The sequence below is a fragment of the Equus asinus genome, chromosome 20 (assembly GCF_041296235.1).
Source record: "Equus asinus isolate D_3611 breed Donkey chromosome 20, EquAss-T2T_v2, whole genome shotgun sequence".
NCBI classification, from domain to species: Eukaryota; Metazoa; Chordata; class Mammalia; order Perissodactyla; family Equidae; genus Equus; species Equus asinus.
In genome coordinates, this window is record NC_091809.1 from 13719214 (window position 1) to 13739898 (window position 20685).

Below are 20685 nucleotides of genomic sequence, written 5' to 3' on the forward strand. Positions count from 1 at the left end.
CCGCCTCCCTCCGGCGGGGCTCGGCCGGGAGCCGCGGGCAGAGCCGCCTTAAGGTGGCGCCGCCGCCCGGCCCGCCCACCGGCCCGCGCGCCCCCGTGCGCCCCCCCCCCCGTGCGCCCCCGCGGGAGGGCCGCCCCGGAACCCGCGCCCTCCCCTCGGCCGGGGAGCCAGCGGGGAAACTGAGGCTGGCGTCCCGGGCCGCCACCCCCGCCCTCCCCGGAGGAGACCCAAGAGGAACAAGGAAACAGATAACACCTAATGAGCCCGGTGTGGGGGGGTGCGGTCTGGGGGCAGAAGTGGCCTTTCTGAGCCAGGGGGCTAAGACGCAGCATCAGGAGGGAGCAGGCTCCTGGGTGCCCGCCAGGGAAAGCGAGAGGTGTGCAAAGGCCCCAGGAGGCACCCAGCGGGAGGCAGAGCCAGGCCCTGGTCCACTCGGGCCCCAGTGTTCTCATCTGTACAGCGGCAGAGGCCTGGACTCTAAATGGCAAGGGACAGGAACAGCCCTCGGCCTGGCCTGGCACAGGGTCAGCTCCCAGAGATGGGAGCTGGTGCTCTGAGGGCCACCACCAGCACACCGGGGTGCCTCCCCTCTCAGACTAGGGGGGTCCTAGAAGGCAGAGGTCCCAGCGGGGATGGGAAGGGAATCTCTGCCAGCAGACTGAGGTCTCTCTGAGGGCAGGGGCTCCTTCTCCCACATTCTTATTCCCATCTTGCCTATGAGAAACCTCAGAGTGGCTCCTTCAGTCGATCAACAAACACGCATTGAGTACCCACTGCTGTCGCCGCTGGGGCCTGGCAGGGAACGAGACAGAGAAAACCCCTACCCCGTGTTGATGTCTGCACCCAGGTCAGCAGGCGAGCGAGCGAGCAAACGCGCACACAAGCCCGGATCAGACTTAAGAGCATCGTTTCCAGCCAACAGCCACTTCTTGAACATCCACTGCGGGGCGGGCATCCTTCCAGGGATGCAAGGGCGGATGAAGGAGGAAGAGTCCTGCCTCCTCTGAGTTCAAGGGACGGGGCAAGATGGCAGCTTGGTAGTGACGGAATTATTTGTGTGTCCAAAGGAGTTTGGGGAGCAGTGGCGGAGATGGATGAGAGGGAACCCCATGACCTGGGGCATCTGGGAGAGGCCTCTTTGGGGAGGTTAACATAGGAGACGAGACCTGAAAGATGAGGATGGGCAGCCCCAGGGAGGGAGGGGAAGAGAGATCCAGGCGATAGTGTGTGTAGGGAGTGTTCAATGGCTCCCTATTGCCATCCAAATAAGTTCCAAATGCCTTCCTCTTCCTATGAGGCCCTGCACAAACCCCCTCCCCGCCCTCCCTCCTCCCTCTCTCCCCCTCCTCCCTCTGCTCCAGCCACACGGGCCTCCTCGCTGTTCCTCCCACAGGCCAGGCCCGGTCCTGCCCCAGGGCCTTTGCACTGACTGTTCCTCCCACCTGGAATGCTGTTCCCTTGCTTCTCACCATTCCAGTCTCAGCTCAAATGTCACCTCCTCAGAAAGTCCCCTCCCGGCCACCCATTTAAGCTGCATCCATGTTATCACCCCACCCTGTTATTCTCCAACACTGCGTCCTATCCTTTTTCTCGTTCTAGTTCCTATCAGAGTTTTTTATGTTGTTTGTGGTTCGTTTAGAAGGATTATGTTTCTTCGTGGGTTGTTCTCTTCATTATTTGTCTCCCCTTAGTACAGAGCCTGTCTGGGTCTCTGCAGAGCCCGGCACACAGCAGGTGCTCCATAAATGCACAGGCAGTGGGGCGAGGAGCAGAAACAGCTGATCCAGCCCAAGGCAGAAGTCCCTGGCCGCACTCCTGGTGGGAAATCCTAGGAGACAGGGAGTTCCTCAGTTCCACCACGTTCGGGGGCGTCTCTGAAGTCCTGCCTCCCGCGGCAAGGCAGCATCCCCCCTCCCTGGGCCACCAGTCCAAATGGGGGAGCCCCCCCCGCCCCTTCCCAGCCCGTCTCTCCTCCTGCGCCTTCTCTGGCCAAAAGCGCTCGGCCACCCCAAGTGCAAGGGCCCCTGGTCGGCCCCCATCCCGCAGCCCCGCCCAGAGCAGCCTTCCTTGTCCCCTCTGTCTCCGTGGGCTCCCGACCCGGTGGCCCTGGTCACCTGGGTGTCACCTTGGCCCGTGCTTCTGGCTGCCCAGGCTCTGGGGCACCACATTCTTTTTGAGCTTCGGTCAACACTGTCGTGAGGGTGGGTCCAAGCTCTGCTCCCAATCCTGAGCCCCTCCCCGCCCCGGGGGGTGCAGCCACCAAGGGGCATTTCCCCTGCATGCTCCCCAGGCCGCTAGATGCAGCGTCTTCCCCCACACCTGGTCCTCACCCTGTCGGACCCCACAGCCCACCCTGGTTCCCAAGACGGAGCATCAGCCTGGCCTCTCTCCCCCCACAGCTGCTGTGTAACCCTCCTCCTGTCTCCACAGCCCCCTCCCTGCCTGCACCAGCTCCCATCTGCCATCAAGCTACCTCCCCCCTCTGTGCAGCCTTCACCTTTATCACGTTCCCTTTGAGCCTGGCCCTCCCTCCCTTAAAACCCTCCCATGGCTCCCTATTGCCCTTGGGTCAGATTCCCAGATCTTCGGGCTAGCATCCTTGCCCTGCCCCCGCTGGCCCGCCCAGCTTCACCTCCCTCCACCGGTTCACTCTCTCTGCTCCAGCCACGCCAGCCAGATGACCTCATCTCTGCTCTTTCCCACCTCACCTCGGGGGCTTTGCTTAGGTTGTTATCTCTTCCTGGAATTCCCTCCCACTCCTTCTGCCTGGAGGAAGTCCATGCCTTCAGGGCTCAGCCAAAAAGACACCTCTTCCAGGCATCTCCTCCAGAAGGATCGCCCCCAGCCTTACCTCGCCCGCTCCGCACAAGCACTGAACGCAGACAGCCTAGTGTTGGTGGCTAAGTGGACATTTATCCTACAGCCACTTCCTCCTGCTGGAGGATGCTGGGGCCTTAGAGACAACCCAAGCCTCGCAGGGAGGGCTCCCAGGGTGGGTGGAGGAGGACACAGACCTGAGCACGCACTCCCTGGGCCACACAGTCAGGGCCAGGACTGAGAGAGCACCCGGGGCCCCAGGGACCCAGAACTGGAACAGGGCTTCTGCCGGTGAGTCCAGAGGTGGCTTCCTGGAGGAGGGGGCCTGTACCCACCAGTCTTAGATCTCCCAGCCAGGCGCACTCCACAGGCGTGGGTAAATACAGACTTGTGGATTGCCTGAGAAGCCACAAGACCACACACACACACACACACACACACACACACTCACCCCCCATGGTGTGTGTGACCTGCTAGGAAGCAAGGGACACTTCGTTCTGAACACGAGCATCCCCAGATTTGGAAGCAGAATTTGGGGAGGCTCCACTGAGACCAGTGTGTGAGATGGGGGGACCCCCGGGCAGCCTGGGGCACCATAACCCGCTGACATGCCACATCCGGCCGCAGCAGGAGGCCGGGAAGGGCCGGCCAGTCCAGGCCAGGCCAGGCGAGACGGACAGACTGGACAGTCCAGCACGACCTCCTCATTCAAGCGACAAGACTTTCCCCAGCCAACTCCTTTGCCATCAGGGGCCTTCACGCCCCACCTCCCTGGGTCTCAGTTTCCCCATCTGCAAAATGCAGCCAGACGCTGCAAAATGGGGAAAGGGGCTCGGCTTCCAAGCTCTCCCCTCCCTCCGCACGGAAAGGCTCAGCCCCGGTGGTTGCTGGCTGGCTTTTTATGATGTGGATGTGGGTGGTTGTTTTTTTTTTTTTTTCCAAGGAAAAAGCCGAGAAGCAGCGCTGGGCCCCGGGACCCCTCAGACCACCTTAAATCAACCCCGCCGCCCCGGCTACTGTGGAAATTCCTTTCTCCGCGGTGATTGGCTGGGCGCGCCAGCCAATCCGCCCGCGGCGCTCCCACATGGGCCCGTGACGTCACAATGGGCGCTGGCCAATGGGGGCTCCGGGAGCCGGCAACCAATGGCTGGAGACCCTGGCATCGGCTGGGCCAATCGGAAGGCGGCATGGAGAGTGTAGCTCCCCCTCCCTAGGAGGGCTGAGACCCTCGTGGACGCGCGAGCCTGGCCGGGTGGGAGGGGGGATCGGCTCGAGTTTACCCCAAAACAGGGAGAAGCGAGCCACCCCTGAGCCTGGGGGGGGGGGCCACCCCTTCAAAACAAGACCCCCTCGTCCAACATGCCACCTTGCAAAAGCTCAGGGCGTCTCGCCCTGTTTCACAGATGGGTAAACTGAGGCACAGAGCCGGTTAAGTCACGCTGGACGCCCCACCCCAACCCCATGAAGGAGCTGAGACTCTCCCCCGAGCCCAGAGGCTCCCAGCGAGGCTCAGTTTTTGTCCCCCAGATCAGATCGGGAAGGCATGGGCCTCTGTGTAACCGAAGGGAGAGAGAGGCTGCTCCCCGTGCCTCAGTTTCCCCGAGCGCGGACGGGAGAAGGGAAGGGAGCAGGGGTTCTGGGAAAAACTACGATCCCCAGAAGCCCCCGCGCGGCGCCCGGCCGGGCTGTCAATCAAAGTAACGTGGGACGCTGTCGGCCGCGCTCCCCCGCCCGCCTCTCCCCTGCCAGCTCCCGCTCCTCCCCGCCGGCTCCGGGCCCGGCGCGGTATAATTACAGCCCATTGATCCGCCCCGGGCCGGGAAAGCGGCTCCCTCGGGGAGGCCGAGCCTTTGGCTTCCGACACCGCCAACCTCTGCCTGCCGCCCCCCCAGCAGCGCGGCTGGGCCACCGGCCAGGCCCGTCCCCTCCCGCCTGCCAGGGCTCCGGGTGACCTCTGAGCCTCCGCTCCCCACCGCACGCAGTTGGCGGGCAGCTCCCCCCACACCCCGTAAAAATCACACACACATTTCCTCCCACCCGGGAACCTGGGGAGCCGCACCGCCCCCCCCCCCACCCCGCCGTGTTCCAGCTCCCCCCACCTCCCCGCCTGACCTTGAGACTCTCTCTGGGCCTCAGTTTACAAACCTGGGGGGTGAGATGGTGGGACAAGACTGGTTCGTGAAACCGACGCTCTCTGCCGTCCGGCGTGGGCAGCCAGGGCCAGGCCACGCTGGGGACTCAAGGAGGGGTTCCCCAGGTTGAGGAGATGGGGGGAGACAGAGCAGAAAACGCCCAGCCCCCCTGTGGTCAGGGCTGCGGTAGAAGAAGGGACCAGGGGTGGGGGTGGCCGCAGAACCAGGAGGGAGGTCCACGCTTGGGAAATTGGAAAGGCCTTCTGGATGGCAGGTGGGGGTGTTTAAGCTGGGGTTCTGCGGAATGCATAGGAGTTGTGCCCTTTGAGCAGTGCCTTTATGTTACCCTAACTCAAAGTGGAAGAGGAAAAATGGGGCAGCCATAAGCCCTCCCCTGGGATTGAAGACCCTTGAGCTCTGACCCCTCCTGGGTGGACCTCTGAACTTTCTCTGGTGGGAAATGGGAGGAGGTGGACACACCCACGGGTCCCTCTGCCTGCTTTCACACCGGTCTGTAAAGATGCAAAGACCCTGGCCAATGGGAGGTGGCGACCCAGCAGCCAGGCAGGGGCACTGGGGTGGCTGAGCGTTCAGAGCTCCGGCCTCTCCCTGGGCGAGAACCGGGCAGCTCTGGGGACAAGAGACAGGGAGTCCAGGCCGGCCCCGGCTGGATAGACGAGGTTGATACTAGAATCTTCAAATAAGTTACAGCCTCTAAAGCACTTCATTCATACCAAGTGCTCAGGAAGGGGCAGCCATTTGGACTCCCACTATGCCCCCAAAGGGCCTTCTCTCCCACCCCAAGCTCACACCCCACGGCCGGGCTGTGCACTCACTCTCCGATCCTCCCACCTCTTTGATCACCCATTAAAATGTGAATCAGAGCCCAGCCTTCCCTTTACGCAAGAACCTTCCATAGCTCCCCAGCACTCTCAGAATCTGACCCCCGTCCCCTCCCTGCCCTCCCTCCTCCCTCTCTCCCCCTCCTCCCTCTGCTCCAGCCACACAGGCCTCCTGGCTGTTGCTCCACCACACCAGGCCCGGTCCTGCCCCAGGGCCTTTGCACGGGTTGTTTCCTTTACCTGGACCATGGTTGGCTCATCTCTGCCTTCCAGTCTTGGATCAAACATCCTCACAAGGAGGCCTGGCCCAGCCAGCCTGGCTAGAGAAGCTCCCCACCTCCCTAGCTGGTCAGCCTCTCTCATTTCATTTCCTCCAGAAGCCTCCTCACTCTCTGGACACTATTTATTTGCTTGTGTGTTTATGGTCTGCCCAACACAGCGCCGGCTCCACAGGCTGGGAGGATAGAGGGGTGCGCCTCAGGAGGGGCGGAGCCCCGCCCAGGTCACCCAACATGCAGGGCAGGGCCCCAGAGTCCCTGACAAGCTGCTCAGTGCTGACCAGCCTGCAGGAGTCGACTGCAACCTGAGGTCAGAGCACCCCCGAGGCCTGGGTTCGAATCCCCCTTGGCCGCTGTGTCGCTGTGATTCTGTAAGGTGGGAGCAATAGGGTCAAACAGCTGAAGGGATGAACAGGCCTTTGCTATTATTATCGTGCGAGAGCGTGCAGGGCCCGCCGGGGACCACCCTGGGTGGGGGGGAGCAGGGCTGGAGCTGGCACCCAAAAGGCAGCCCCTGTTTTTGCCCCCCTGGGGTGTCCTGGTCATTGCACCCATCCCGGCCCAGGCCCATCCACCCTCCTGACACCCCCCTGGAGCTTGCCTCCCTCGGGGTTCCTCGCTGGACCCTGGCCTCCCCCGGCCCCCAGGAGGCCAGCACCCGATTCCGGAACAACGCTGTGGCCCGAGCCCCGTCCTTCTCTTCCAGCCTCTGCTTGGCTGAGGCCCGTTACCCTCGCTGGGCCCCGGTTTGCTCCTCTGGGAAAGGGGGCCAGCCCTGATCAGGGGACCTGTGCTGCTGGCGAGGTTGTGTTGAAGGCCCCCATGGCAGTCCTGCCTCTAGGCTCACGGTCCCCACTACCTGGAACAGCTTCCCTCCCCACAGCCGTCTCCCCCTGGCAGGCTCCTTCTGTCACCCGGGTCTCAGCTCCAATGTCACCTCCTCAGGGGGGCCTCTCCCATCTCCGGGCTTAAGCAGCCCCTTGTCATCCTGTCTCCTGCCCCTGCTCGAATTTTCCTCCTGGCACTATACTGTTCCCTGGAATTATCTCGTCTGCCGGCGTCTGTGTTGTCTGTCTCCCCCACGACCCCGCTGTCACGCTGTGGGCTCCCTGAGGCTCGAGAAGGGCTCTATCCTGGGTCCCTGGCACCCAGCAGGCACCTGATCAATTCCGGTTGGTCTAGCTTGGGGTGGGGGAGAAGGGAAGGCGGCCAGGCCCAGAGAGGCCTGGGGACCTGCCCAAGGTCACACAGCGCCGCGCACAGGGGGGGCGCTCTGCAGCTGCTGCTCAGGAGCCTCAGGGCCACCCCTCCCCGCGTTCCAGGCCGGGCCGGGCCAAGTGCCAGGTGGCCCGCCCCTCCTCCCCCGCCACCGCCGCCGCCGGGGCACCCAGCATCAAGCAGGCGGGCCGGCCCAGCGCGCTCCCCAGCAGGCCGGGGCAGGCCCAGCGGGGGCCGGGATCCGGGAGGCGGAGGGAGAGAGAGGGAGGGAGGGAGGGAGGGAGGGAGGAGGAAGGGGGCGGAGGAGACAAAGCGGGAGGAGGCGGAGGGAGGGGGATGGGAGGAGGGTCAGGGGGGGAGGGGCGGGCCTCCCGGCCTGGCAGACGCCCAGCATCAGGGCCCGGGGCGCCTGGGGGGGGGGGGGGGAGAGGTTTGTAGGGGGAGGGCGGGGCGCACGGGGAGAGGAGGAGGGAGAGAGGGAGGGAAGGGAGGGAACCTTGGAGGACCTTGAAGGGCAGAGGGAGAAACAGAGAGAGAGACGGGAGGCAGAGGGAGCCGGAGACGGAGCCCTGGGGACCCCCCCCCCCCGAGGCAGCGGGGGTGGGGGGAGAGTCAGAGAAGGGCAGATCCCCCGGGAGGGACCCTCAGCGGGAGGCCTTAGCGTAGGGGCGGTGGGGCACAGGTTGGGGCTGCAGGCGGCTCCCCCCTGCGGTAACTAAGGTCGGACAACATGCCCTGCGCCCCGGCCTCCGTCTCTCCCCGCCAGCCTGGCCCCTCAGCGCCCCCACAACCTCCTGGTCCTCGCGCATCTCGGGGCGCCCCTGCCCTGCTCAGACACCTCCCATGGCTCCCGGAGGCCCCCCAGCTCTCCCGCCTGGCAGGCAGGGGCCTGCGGGGGGCCGGCCCAGCCCCCCTCCTCCAGCTCACTTTTCCCCCTAAATCTTCAGGGACCCCCTCCTGTGTGCCAGGCACAGTTCAAGGCCCCGGGGATTTGGGAGGGACCCCAACAGACCAAGTCCCTCTTGTCACGGAGCTCACAGGAGGGGGGACAGAAGGAAACCAGGGAACGTTTGTTGACCCAAGTTGTGCGCGCCCGATAAAGCAAGCAGGAGCGAGGAGGCGGTGGTGGCTGTGGGGACAGTGTGTTCCAGGCAGAGGCCAAGGCCCCGAGGTGGGACGGTGCTTGGTGCTCGGTCACCCTCCAGCCTGGAGCAGAGGCCAAGAAGGGCGAGGAGGAGGGCCACGCGGCTCGAGGAGCACCCCTGCCCCGCACCCCTCCTCAGCAGCCGCCTCCTGTATACCTGGCCCTGCCTGGCACCCCCACCTTTGAAGTCCTCCCCACTCCCGCCGCTCTGCCCGTCTGCACCGGGTCCGGAAGCTTCTCTTCCTCTTCAACAAAATGGCTAAGATCCTGGACCCCAGAGCTGGGCCCTGCCAGCGTCTGGACTCAGCTTCCCTGCTGTGTGCCCGTCGGGGAGGCACTTTTGAGTCTCGAGCCTCAGTTTCCTCGTCTGTAGAATGGTCCTTCTTCCACGGGCATTTTCCGGAATTAATGGAGACCCGCAGTAGAGGCGGGAGCCACAGCGGACGGTCAGCAAAGGGCAAATCCAGCAGCCGGGGCAGCAGACCCGGCCGCGGCCCTCCCTGCCTTGCTTGGTGACAGGGACAATTTCCTGCCCGTCCTTGGGCCTCAGTGCTCCTGTCTGCACGATGCGCAGAGAGCGAGATCCCTTCGGGGTCCCCCACTCCAGCGTCCCGGCAGCCAGGCCTCTTTCCTGTGTCCCCCAAGCCCACGTGGAGCGCAGACCCCCAAAGGACCGGGAAGGAGGGAGGCGCTGAAATATTCGAGGTCACAGATGGACCTGGCCGGCCTGTGACTGTCTCACGTGTCACCTCCCAGTTTTGGCTCCTGGTTTTCTCCGGGGTCAGGGGTCCCTAAGTCCTCTCACCCCTGCTGAGCCCAGGAGGCCAAACCCCGGAGCAGCAGGGGGGCTGGGGGGGGCCCTCAGTTCGCAGGGGTCCCCCGGGGTGTGGGATGGGTGCGTGGGGACAGGGGCTGGTCAGTCTCACGACACTGGGGCTTGTGGGATTCTCCAACACTGGATGGGGAAATGGAGGCACAGAGAGAGCCCCACGACAGATGGAATGTATACCCTTGAGGCATACAGACCCCCTGCCAGAAAGACCCTTAGAAAGGGGGAGGGGGCTGGGAGTGGGGAGGGATCTGAGAAGTGGGGGGGGGTCGGCCTTCGAGAAGGGACTCCCGGGAGGGACAGGGTCTGAGACGGGGCAGGGTAGTCAGAAGGGGGGGTTCACCCCAGGCTCGCTGCTCCCCTCCCCTCAGGAGCTGGGAGCACCTCCCCCCCCTCAGCCCCCTCCCCAGGTCCTCCACCCCTCCCCTCCCCGCCCCTTCCTCTCATTCCTCCTTCCCTCCCCCTTCCCTTCTCCCCATCCCCCTGCATCCCCCTGCATCCCCCTTCTCTCCTCCCCCTCCTCCTTCCTTTCCCGAACCCCCTGCCCTCCCTTTTCTCCCTCCTCTCCCCCTCCCCTCCCGCCCTCCCTTCCTCCGCCTCATTAGGCGGCCGCGGCGCGGGCCCCATTAGCGGATCAATTAGCCGAGGTCGCCGGCGGCGGGTCGTTAAGCGCGGAGGCCGAGGCGGCGGGAGGCCCTCCGAACCCCCCACCCCCCCCCCCCCCCCCCCCGCCTCCTGGAGCCCCAACCCTCCTCTCAGGGGACCCAGCCCTGCAGGGGGGGGGGGACCAGGCCAGAGGGAGACCAGAGGTCACACACCTGCCCCTCTTCTTGGAGAAGAACCCCGGGTGGGGCTGCCGGCTTGGCCCCCCCCTCGGTGCCCTGCATGCATGTGCCCCAGCGTCAGTAATAATAATTACAGCATCAGCTGCCAGCCCGGGAGGCCTCGCTGGCCCACAGTCGCTCCGGGGTCGAGCCCCGTGCAGACCAGGGCTGCCCGCAATAAATTTGCGGACAATTATCGAGTCGCTTCTATGTGCAAATTTCAAAAAAAAAAAAGGAACCGACCCTCTGGTCTCTGCCTCGTGTCTGTCACACGCCCCCGGCGACACACTGTATTTTCCTTATTTCTCTGTCTCCCCGACCCACGGCGGGGATGTGTCTGTTCTGTCCTCGCTGTGGCCCCCGGGGCTCAGAGTGGAGTCTCGGAAAATGAGCGCACGCGTGTGCCGGGCTCTGCGTTCCCGGGGTTAAATAAGGCGATCTTGGTCACCAGCCTTGGTTCTGCGATCAGACCCATTTTCCAGGGAGGGAAGCCACGACCCAGCCGGGGGAAGCCACTTGCCCAGATCAGGCAGCTGGGGAGGAAGAACCGGAATTTAAACTCACCGCTGGGGACCCCATGCCTGGCACCATTATGTAACACATTAATAATATCCACTATGGGGGGAGGGGAGGAAGATGGAGGGGGGCGTGTGTCACAGAACCCTGCTTTGGGGGAGGGTCAGGGAAGGCCCTCGGAAAAGTGACTTCTGGGGAGTCTTGGGGGATTAGAACCCTGAGGAGGGGAGAAAAAAAAAGTACACTGTTCCTGGCGAAGGGAACAGCCTGTGCAAAGTCCTCAAGGCAATAAACAGTAAAATGTTTCAACCTGGCTGCAGCCTCAGCCTGCTGAGTAGGAATGATTGGAGGGCTGGGTGGCAGGACTGGCCCAGCAGGGCCTCGTGGGCCTTGGTGAAGAATTTAGCATTTATTCTGAGGGCCACCGGGGCCAAAGATAATCGATTTTTAAAAATTGTGAAAAATAACGCACCGACAGAAGAGTGCACAGATGGTAAATGAACATTTCTATGGATTTTCACAAAATGAACACACTCCTGTGATCAGCCGGCAAGTTAAGAAAGGAAACAAGGCCAGCCACGTCAGAAGTCCCTTTTGCCCCTCCCCCCTCCTAAGGGTAAACTGATGGCATGGGACACTGTCGGTCACTTGGCCTGTTTTGTTCTTCCAATTGCACGGTATTTACTCTTTTGTTCAGCGTTATGGGTGTGAGATGCCTGGTGTTGAGTCCCATTCTTTTTCACGGCTGCGTAGTATTCCACTGCACAACTAGGTCGTGACTTCTCCTCCTGTAGCTGATGGACAGCTGGTGGTTTCCAGTTTGGGTCGATGATAACTCACTTCAGTGGCTCTGAACGCTGTGATTTACAGCTTCTGGGCCGACTCAAACAGCATTTCTGTTGGAGGATGGACGCAAGAGGGGGATTGCTGGGTGCCAAACAGCCTTCCGAAGAAGATGGAACAATTTACACTCCCCAAGTGGCTGTGGCGTAGGTGACTTCGGGTTTTCAACACGAGGATGTGTGTTGAGCGGCGAGTGACCCCATCACACGGGCGTTTGGGGAGGTGCTTCGGCCGCAGTGGGGGAGACATGGGAGCCAGTAGGCGGCTGGTGTGACCACTCCGGTCCCCGCTCTGCCTCCTCTTTCTCTCCTTGGGGACACGAGGAGTTTTCCCTGAGGTCGGCAGTCCCGCCATGGCCCCCCTCTCCCTCCCTCCTTCCCTCTCTGTGCCTTTGCTCCAGTGGGAACCCACTGGACTAGGAGACGGGGCAGAACATCTTGGACTTCAGTATCCCTCAGTGTCCCAGCTCCCAGCGGGGGTTTATGTGCCACGCGGCCCTGGGAAGGATCTTGCAAAGTCAGGATGGCTCCCCCCACCCCAGCGCCACATCCTGGGTGGGCAGCCTGAGGTCCCCTTGGCCCAAGTGCCGGATGCACCGGGGGAATGTGGCTCCCCTTGGGGTGGTCCAGCTTGGGTGCAGTGGTGATGCTGGGGGGCTTTCAAAAGGGTCCTTGGAGGGTCGAGATTCAGCTGGGGGTCTGCGTTCTCTCATCCAGGACAAGGGTCTGTGTGTGTGTGCCACGGGGCCGGGGGTGAGGATTCCAGTCTCCACATCTTCCCTTTCAAAGGGAAAAGAATATCACTGGGAGCCCTCTGGCTTGGGGCTCAGAACCCAGCTCTGCCACACACCATCAGTGACCCCTTAGCCTTTGCCCCTATGTCTAAATGGCTGGCGAGACCTCAAGCACCTAGGCCGTGCTGTGTGACCTAGAGCCTCCGGCTGACCCTCTCTGGTCCAGAGATAAGACTACGCATACACCAGGAATCACCTAGGCTCCTCCATATCCGGTCCTGTAACGGAGGAAAGGGGCTCAGACATGAAGGACGCCCCCTCCTCCCCCAGGGAAGGCCCCCCCCCCCCCAGGGCAGCCGCAACACAGAGGCAGGAACACGGCAACCAACCTTCTCACATCTTTATTTGAAAGGCACAGCTAAGCCCACCCTCGAGACAGCATTTCACTTCTCTCCGCAGAGATCAAACGAGGAACACACAGAAGCCGGCAGTCTAAGAAACTATATACAGACACAGGTGTGGGTGTTGCTTTCTCTTTTTTTTTTTTAAACATTTTTCTGTGCTGTTTTTTGTTTGTTTGTTTGTTTTTAATATCCCCCTTCTTCAAAGACAAGCTAGTGTACTGGGAAAAGAAAAAAAGGAAAAGAAAAACCAAGACAACTCGAGTACCCTCATCTTTATTGGGGACGGGCAGGAAGAGGACTGTGGGGCGCCCGCCCGCCCCGCTCGGGCCCCTCTTCTGTGGGCGAGGGGACAGGCCCGGGGGGGCGTGTGCGGGGTGGGGGGGGACGGGGACTCGGGGGGCCCGGGCGGGGAGGGGGCAGCTAGCATCGCTCGCATGCAGTGCCGGTGGGGGGGAGGCTGGGGGCGCCCCGAGGGCCCGGGCGGACTGTCAGGTGCACGTGTGCGCAACAGGGGGTGCGGGGCGTGGGGTTCTTGAGGTTTTGCTCCCTTCCGACCTGGCCTCCATCTGCACCTCGGCTCGCCTCGGCTCTCTCGCCTTCAGGTTGCAGGGGGAGAGGGGCGGGAGGAGGAGGAGGAGGGGGGTCCGGGGCAGGAGCCGAGCCAGGGGGCGCCCCGCGCAGGCTGGGGCTCCCAGAAACACCACCGGGCGAGCCGACCCCGGGCGATCCTGTGTCTGGCGCCGAGCCTTCCTCTCTCTCTCTCTCTCTGCCTCCCCTCCCCGTCCCCCCCCCCCCCCCCCCCCCGCTGCCCGCTAATCCGACTTGTCGCCGTCGTCCTCCTGGTGGGTGTCCCCGTCGTGCCCGTTCTTGTCTTCCTTGGAGAGATGCGCCTGGGAGCCGAGCGCCGACAGCGACAGGAGGCCGGTGCCCGCGCTCACCGCCGGCAGCGAGGGCGGCTGCAGCCCCACGGGCAGCGGGGTCAGCGGCAGGGCCAAGGCCTGAAGCTGGGACAGCTGGTGGGCCTGGAGCTGCTGCTGCAGGGCGGAGGAGGGGGCGTTAGTCGGCAGGCACCCCCCCCGCAGCGCGCACGCCCGCCCGCCCTCCCTCCCTCCTGCCCGCAAGGCGACCCCAAACGCACTCGGATAATGGAGTTGAGCTCCGGCGCTGTGACCTGCTTGGCCCTCTCGATGGCTCCCAGGACCTGCTGCTGGTGCTGGAAGGAGGGTGGGGAGGAGAGAGGAGTCAGGTGATGCGCCCTCATCTCTGCCAGGGTTTGTGGCACCCACGCCCCTCCCCAGAAAGCCCCCTCTCTGCAGGGGATTCTTTCACCAAGCTTCAGTCTCTTCATCTGGAAAATAGAGGGGCCTACAAGACCCAGAGAGGCTGGTGGAAAAAGCCTTTGGAGGAGTCAGAGGTTAACCCCTGGGTGGTGACCTATCCGATGCCGCGTGCACAGAAATAAAAATGCAGTGCACAGCCCGGCCAAATGTACAGGGAAGTCCTGATCCTAGGAACTCAGAGACTGTGCTCTGAGATGTGCTAATCTAAGCTTCCCTACTTCTAGACCTGGGAAAGGCACAGCAAATTCTAGCAGGGCTGGGGTATGAGCCCAGGTTCAGGGCATTCCCGCCGCTCCTCAGAGCCCTGCCTGAAAGTCTGTCTCTCCTGCCATCAGATGCTAGAATCTGCCAATCTCCTTTTTCGCCTTGGCTACCAGGAAGCCCCTGTCACGAAAGGAAAGCACCAATCTAGGTCTGCAGAGCCCCAAGTGCCCCCTTCTCTGGGGCTGTCCTGGTGTCCTTCTGGGACTGTCCCCAGGCATGCCTGTCACCTAAAGGACCCTGAGATATGAAAAAGGAAATCATGAATTATTGACAGTCAACCTGGCAGAGAGCCGGAGCTGAGCCCTACATGGCCTCGCGGGTGCTGGTGGTGGAGCCAGCCTCACACCAGGAGTCTGAGAACCCGAGAAAGAAGAAGAGGAAGGACTGGCTGCCCAGTTCCCCTGGGTGTGTGTGTGTGTGTGTGTGCGCGCGCGCCTGTGGCCGTGTGTGCCCGTGTCAGCGTACACCTTGTGCGCCTGCGTGTGTGTGCACCTCTGTGTGTCTGCCTGCCGTGTGCATCCGTATGTTGCATCTGTGTGGGTCTGTGTGCTGGGCGTCCTCCCCACAGCCTCCGTCCCCTTGTTCCCAGCCTGCAGCGGGAACATCCGCAGGGCCTAGCGGATGAAGCCCCGGAGGGTGAGAAATGAGGCAAGACGATTCAGGGCGGCCTTGGCCGATCTGACATTTTACCCGAAATGACTCACCCGGCCTGGGAACTCCACAGCGGGGGAGGCCCCTCCCTCCCCGCCCTGCGCCCCTTGGGGTTTTCGGGCCTGGGAGGTCCAAAGAGGGCCGGTGTGTGCCCTGGGGCGCCCAGCACGCTGTAGCCCCAGGCGGCAGGGGGGTGTTCCCGTCCCGGAGCGCTCACCTCCTGGGACAGGTAGGGCAGCACCTGCGCGCAGATCCCATTCAGCCTCTTCACGATCTCAGCCTGGAACAGACAGCCGCCTCGGTCCGCAGGTGCCGCCGGCCCGGGCCCCGCCCACCAGACCCAGGGCCCGCCCACTAGACCCAGGCCCCGCCCACCAGGCCCAGGGCCCGCCCATTAGGCCCGGGCCCCGCCCACCGGGCCCAGGGCCCGCCCATTAAGCCCGGGCCCCGCCCACCGGGCCCAGGGCCCGCCCACTAGACCCAGCCCCGCCCACCAGACCCGCGGCCCCGCCCACCAGGCCCAGGGCCCGCCCACTAGACCCAGCCCCGCCCACCAGGCCCAGGGGCCGCCCACGTGGCCCAGGTCCGCGCCTAACAGCGCAAGCGCAGGCCCACGCGGGGGCTGGCGGCCAGCGGACGATGACGCCGGTGCCGACGGGTAGTGGGCGCCCCGTGGGAGGGAGCGAGGGAGGGGGCGGTGGGGGCAGTCGGCATCCACATTCCGTGACGTCCCAGATACTGGCCTCATGGAGGCACCGACGGCAGAAGCCAGGGCAGAGGGCAATCCGGGGGTTGCAAGGCGTACCCACCCCGCACTGTCACCAAGGGGAGGCGACAGGGTTGGGGTGGCACGTCCCTGCCCCTCTCCTTGGAAGGGGATCAACCTGTGACAGGATCCCAGGGCGGACCTGATGCTCAGCCGGGCCAGAGGGGGCGAGGGGACGGCGGAGGAGGGGGCGGCGGCGGCGGCGGAGGGGTCCGTACCTGCTTGTGCATCTCGATGTTCAAGCCGTAGGACATCTCGTAGTACTGCGTGGGGGGGACAGAGAGGGAGAAGTGGGGCGGGCGAAGACGGGGGCTCGAGAGACAAAGAGATGGGGGTGACAGGGAGAGACAGGAGAGGGAGGCAGAGAAGGGGAGAGACGGTGGGAGGGAGAGACGGAGCCAGGCAGGGGGAGGGAGGGAGGCTGGGAGGGGGGACACCCGCCCCTGGAGCGGGAGCGAGGCGGCCCAGGTGCCTGGCTGGGGGGCTGGGCCTCTGGCTTCTGGCGTAATTATCGAGTCCCCCCCTCCACCAACACACACACATTCCAGGCCTCCTAATCTCTTATCTTTATGTGTCTTGTCTGCGGGTGGCCCCAGACTCCAGGGAAGTTTGCCTTCCTGGGTATAAATAATCCAGGATACACAGAGCTTGCCGGGTCTGGCTCCGAAGCCGGCAGCCCCCCTCCCCACGCCCCACATCTGACCCTGCCCCTCCCTTGCTGGCAACTGTCCCGTGGGAGAGGGGAGAACCAAGTTGGTTCCAGCCCCTTGCACGCTTGCTTTCCCCTTCTCTGCCGAGCAAGCTCCTACTCGTTCATCAAGACCCCAGCAGCAATACCCCACTCTCCACGCAGCCTTCCTCAGGCAGCGTGCCCCCCTTCTGGAGCCCCCAGTCCCGGGTCCCTTCTCTGCCCCAGCGCCATCCCTCCGGGCCGAGAGGGGCCGTGTCTGGCTCTGCTCGGGGCTGGACCAAGGCAGGGGTTTTGGGGGCCAAAACGGCCACCTGGAGGGGATGCAACTGAGCAAGTGATTTCAGCAGGGTGCACGGGCGGGGGCTGAAATGTCAGGCCAAGGGGAGCCAATGTCACCCCCCAACACACTAACCCCCAAGGGCGTCCCCCTCCCAGGGCGGGCAGGGGAGGAGGGGGCGGGGAGGGGCCCACGTCAGTTCCTGGCCGCGGCTCCACAGCTGCGTCCGCGGCTGCCAAGGACGGCGGGGGGACCTGGCAGGCCCGGGCTGCAACCCGGTGGCTTGGCACCTCCGTCACCGCCTGGGCCGCCAGCCAGGCCAGCCGGGCGGACGCGGCCGAGCGCCAGGGGCCGCGGGATGGAGAGCAGCCGCGACGCCCTGCTCTTCCCGGGGGGAGGCGGCCGCGGTGCGGCGGGGAGGAGGGTCCGGGGTCCCCCACGCCCGCCCGCCCGGCTTACCATGACGTAATGACGCTGCATCTCCGACTTCTCGCTGGCCAGCTTGTCGCATTCGAGCTTCAGGCTGAAAGGGGGACAGGAGGGAGGGGCGGGCGCTGGGCTGGGGTTCCCCGCCCCCCAGGTGCTGGGGGACCCCGACCTTCAAGGGGGACACACGTGCCCTCCTCTGTGAAGACGGGGCAGGGGGAACCTCGGTTCATTAGCTCTAAGATGGGGATTATGAAACCAGCCTCGCGGATCGGCGGTGGAGAATAATAATGAGAATAATAATAAAAAAATAACCAAAGTCAGAGCGATGGCCGGACTCTGGGTGAGACGGGGATTCAGAGAACCCTTGACCTATCCCGAACCTGAATGAAGTCAAAACTATTAGCGTCACTCTCATTTTACAGATGATGCAATGTATGCCCAGAGACGTTGAGTAACTGGCTCAAGGTCACACAGCCAGGAAGCTGGCTTCAGAGGCCACACTCTCCACCAGTGGGGAAAACTCTCCAGCGAGGGAGGGACAGACAGACACGGCAGAGGGGCCCAGAGGGCGGGGCTGGCTGTAGGGCCCTGGGATGGACTCACCAAGGAATCCCCAAGAGGCCACAGCCCCTCTGATTTCAAGAGGGGGTGAAAGTTCCAGTGCTGGGTAACACGATGGTGACCCGGCCTCTCTCAGGCTCCCCCAGTGAGGACGAGCTGCGGCATTTCTCTAAGCACCGCGCCCCCCAAAGGGAGCTGACAGCACAGCCACAAGGCAGCCCGGCCGGCTTCCAAGGTGTCCTGCTCCCTCGATGCTGTGTGACTGCAGGCAAACTCCTCTCCCTCTCTGGGCCTGGGTCTCCAGGCTGTTAAATACCAACTTCCCCAGGTGGGGTGGTGAGGAGGAAGCGGATTAAGACAAGAAGCGCTCTTAGAACAACGCCTGGCATACAGTAAGCATCCAATAAATGCTTAGTGGTCTCATGGTCAGCCCAGGAGCCGAATGTGTCCCCCCAGGGGGTCCAGTTTGTTTTCTGATTTTCTTTAAAAATGTGCGTTTGTTGACATCACTAAAAAACAGAAAATCAGGCCGTTTGATCCCCGACTCTGGATTTTTGGCCTTTTCTGAGGGCCCGGCAGAGCCGGCGGCGCCCCCACATGGCCGGACCCCTCCCTGTACCGAGGGAACCCCCGTCCAGGGCACCGAGACCCGCAAGCACAGAGAGGGCTCTGGCCTCCCCGAGGTCACACAGCACTGAGGCAGCGATGTGATGCTGAGTCTCTGGGGCTGGACCACCCGGGGCTCAGAGTGCGGTGGGCGAGGGCCGGGCTGGGAGGGGAGGACCCCCCAGGTCTCCCAAAGGCCAGGCCCACCAGGGCAACCCGAGACCCCTCCCCGTCACGGGACCAGAGCACATTCCCGGGGCCTGCCTTTCAACTGTGCGTGCCTCAGTCTCCCCATCTTTAAAATGGGCACAATTACAGCACGGCACGAACGATCTCCTGAGAGGGTGTCTGTTCCCTATTTAGCACCCACGGAAGCTACGAGGCAGCCCCAAATCGCTGGATGTTCGTAAAAAAAAATCACTATTCTTTCTATTTGGAGGAAACCCAGCATCCTTCAGTAACTCCTTCTGTATGGGTAAACTGAGTCCAGAGAGGGTCCCCCAGACCCCCCTGGGATTTGTGGCCTCCTTTGGACCCCCTTCTGATTCCCAGGTAACCCCTCCCCCATTCTTCAACCCAGAGAGACTGCGTGCAAATCTCAGTTCTGCCACCTCCTTGCTGTGCATCCCCAGGAAATCCCTGACCTCTCTGGGCCGAAGCGTCTCAAGCGTAAGATGAAAGTAATACTACTTCCTTCCTCTTACAGGGGTCACACGCCAGCCCCTTAGAAAGGCCAGAAAGTGACATTCTGGAGGGAGGATCACCTTCGAGAACCTGCCGGCTGCCAGGGTGGCTGTCTCCAAAACCAGGCCGAAAGAGACAGCCCATCAGGCGGCACGATTTTTCCTTTTGGGGGTGGGCAGCCGGAGGGTGCAGCCCCTACTCCGGTTGTGGGGAGGTCGGTTATCCAGTGGGGACTGGGGTGGGACGCGGGCTCTGACGCCCTACAGCTGAGGCTTGGGGCAAATTATTTAACTTTCTGTGCGTCGATTTCCGCATCTGAGCAATGGGACTGCTCGAAAAAAGAAATGAGTTTAAAAACGGGCCCAGTGCCCAGGGTGGCACCTGCCAGGGGAGACCCTCTGGATCTGGATTTTTCCGGGTGTGTGCACACGGGGGGGGGGGTGGCGCCCTGGCTCGGGGCTGTCCTGCTCCGGGGTCCCCCCCGCCCCCCGGGGCGCAGACAGACCCCTCACCTGTGGTACTGCGCCTGCAGGAGCTGGAACTCGTCCTTGATGCGGTCGCACGAGTCCGAGGTGGTGAATTTGAGTTGCTGGGGTAGGTGCGACGAGCCCTGCGGGAGGGGGCGGCGGGGTCAGGCCCAGGCGTGGAGGGGGGACCCCTCCCTCCCTCCGGGGCGGCCCCGAGGCCAGGCCGGCCCAGCTGCGCATCCCCTCCACCCCCGCGCCCCACTTCCCGGGCCCGTGTTTACAGCCCCCGGCGTGCCCCCGCCCTCGCTTCCTGCCCTCGCCTCTCCCGGGGGAAGCCAGGGGGTGGGCGCGCCCGGAGCTGCCGAGTCCCCGCCGCCCCCGGGCTGGGGGGGGCGCTGGGAGGCCCGCCCTGGGGTGGGAGGGGGGCATGAGGCGCCCTCTACCGCCCCTCCAAGCGCCGGGAGGGGGGCGCCCATCGAGCGCCCCCGCTGCCTCTGGGAGAGGGAGGGGGCGCAGGCGTCCTAGGGGGTCCCCGTCCCCAAGATGGGGGGAGCCAGGCCTCCCTGCAAAGTCCCGTTGGGGGAGGGGCCCCTCTCGGCGCCCAGAATCTCCCGGCGGGGGTCCCTCACCCCAGATTCCCAGCACCCTTCCTCCGGGCCGCGCTCTTTCGGGAGGGGTGCGCCTCGATAGGCCCCCACTCCCGGCGCCGAGAGCAGCCCCGCCGTTAGAGGTGCGCGGTGGGGCCCCGGGGCGCCCCAGGCCCGACGCCAAGGCCGCCCAGGCCCTGCCTGGCTCGGTGGGGGGGCGCAGGGCCCAAGCGCCGGGGAGGGGGGGCGGCGCGGGGCCGGGAGCTGGAGGGGACACGGCCTGGGAGCTGGGATGGGGGGGCTCGGCCCGGAAGCTGGGAGGGGGACCGGGAGCTACGTGGGGGGGGGGAGCCCTGGGAGCTGGGGGGGTGAGTAGCGCTGGGCCTGGATCTGGAGGGGACCGGGCCCAGGAGTTGGGGGGAGGCGCCGAGCAGGGAGCTGGGGTAGGGGGGCGCAGGGACGGGACCTGGGGGGGAAACGGCAGAGCTGGGAGCTGGGGGTGCCGGGCGCGGACTTGGGGGCGCGCAGGGCCGGGACGTGGGGAGGGGTGCGGTGCCCGGATCTGGGGCGGGGGGGGACGCCGGGCCGGCGGGCCCCGCTTACCGAATGCCTGCTTTGTGGAAACATCATGTCAGTCGCGGCGGGGGGCGCGGGCTGCGCCCCGGCTGTGCGCCCCGGCTCGGGCGGCTCGGGGCGCCGGGCGGCCGCGCCTTTGTCCCGGCGCCGATCGGCAGCTCCCGGGGCCGCCGCCGCCGCCGCCTCCCGCGCCCGGCCTCGCCCGC

The 20685-nt window shown here is 64.2% G+C and overlaps 1 protein-coding gene across 1 annotated transcript; it reads right to left on the reverse strand.

Moving 5' to 3' along the window:
• Positions 1-12561: 12561 nt before the first annotated feature.
• TLE5 (TLE family member 5, transcriptional modulator) lies at positions 12562-20680 on the reverse strand. Its single transcript, XM_044752132.2, has 7 exons — positions 20507-20680; positions 19362-19459; positions 17029-17092; positions 15820-15864; positions 15053-15115; positions 13719-13793; positions 12562-13614 (listed from the first exon to the last, which is right to left on the reverse strand). The coding sequence occupies exons 1-7, from the start codon at positions 20531-20533 to the stop codon at positions 13393-13395; spliced, it is 594 nt and encodes a 197-aa protein (XP_044608067.1). The 5' UTR covers positions 20534-20680; the 3' UTR covers positions 12562-13392.
• Positions 20681-20685: the final 5 nt, after the last annotated feature.

Excerpts from the sequence above, each read along its gene's own strand:
- TLE5 (XM_044752132.2), bottom strand. The coding sequence starts at position 20,533 with ATGATGTTTCCACAAAGCAGGCATTCG. Across the intron at positions 15,116-15,819 it reads ACATCGAGATGCACAAGCAG|GCTGAGATCGTGAAGAGGCT; the intron begins GTACGGACCCCT and ends TGTCTGTTCCAG. Across the intron at positions 13,794-15,052 it reads TGCCCTACCTGTCCCAGGAG|CACCAGCAGCAGGTCCTGGG; the intron begins GTGAGCGCTCCG and ends CCCTCCTTCCAG.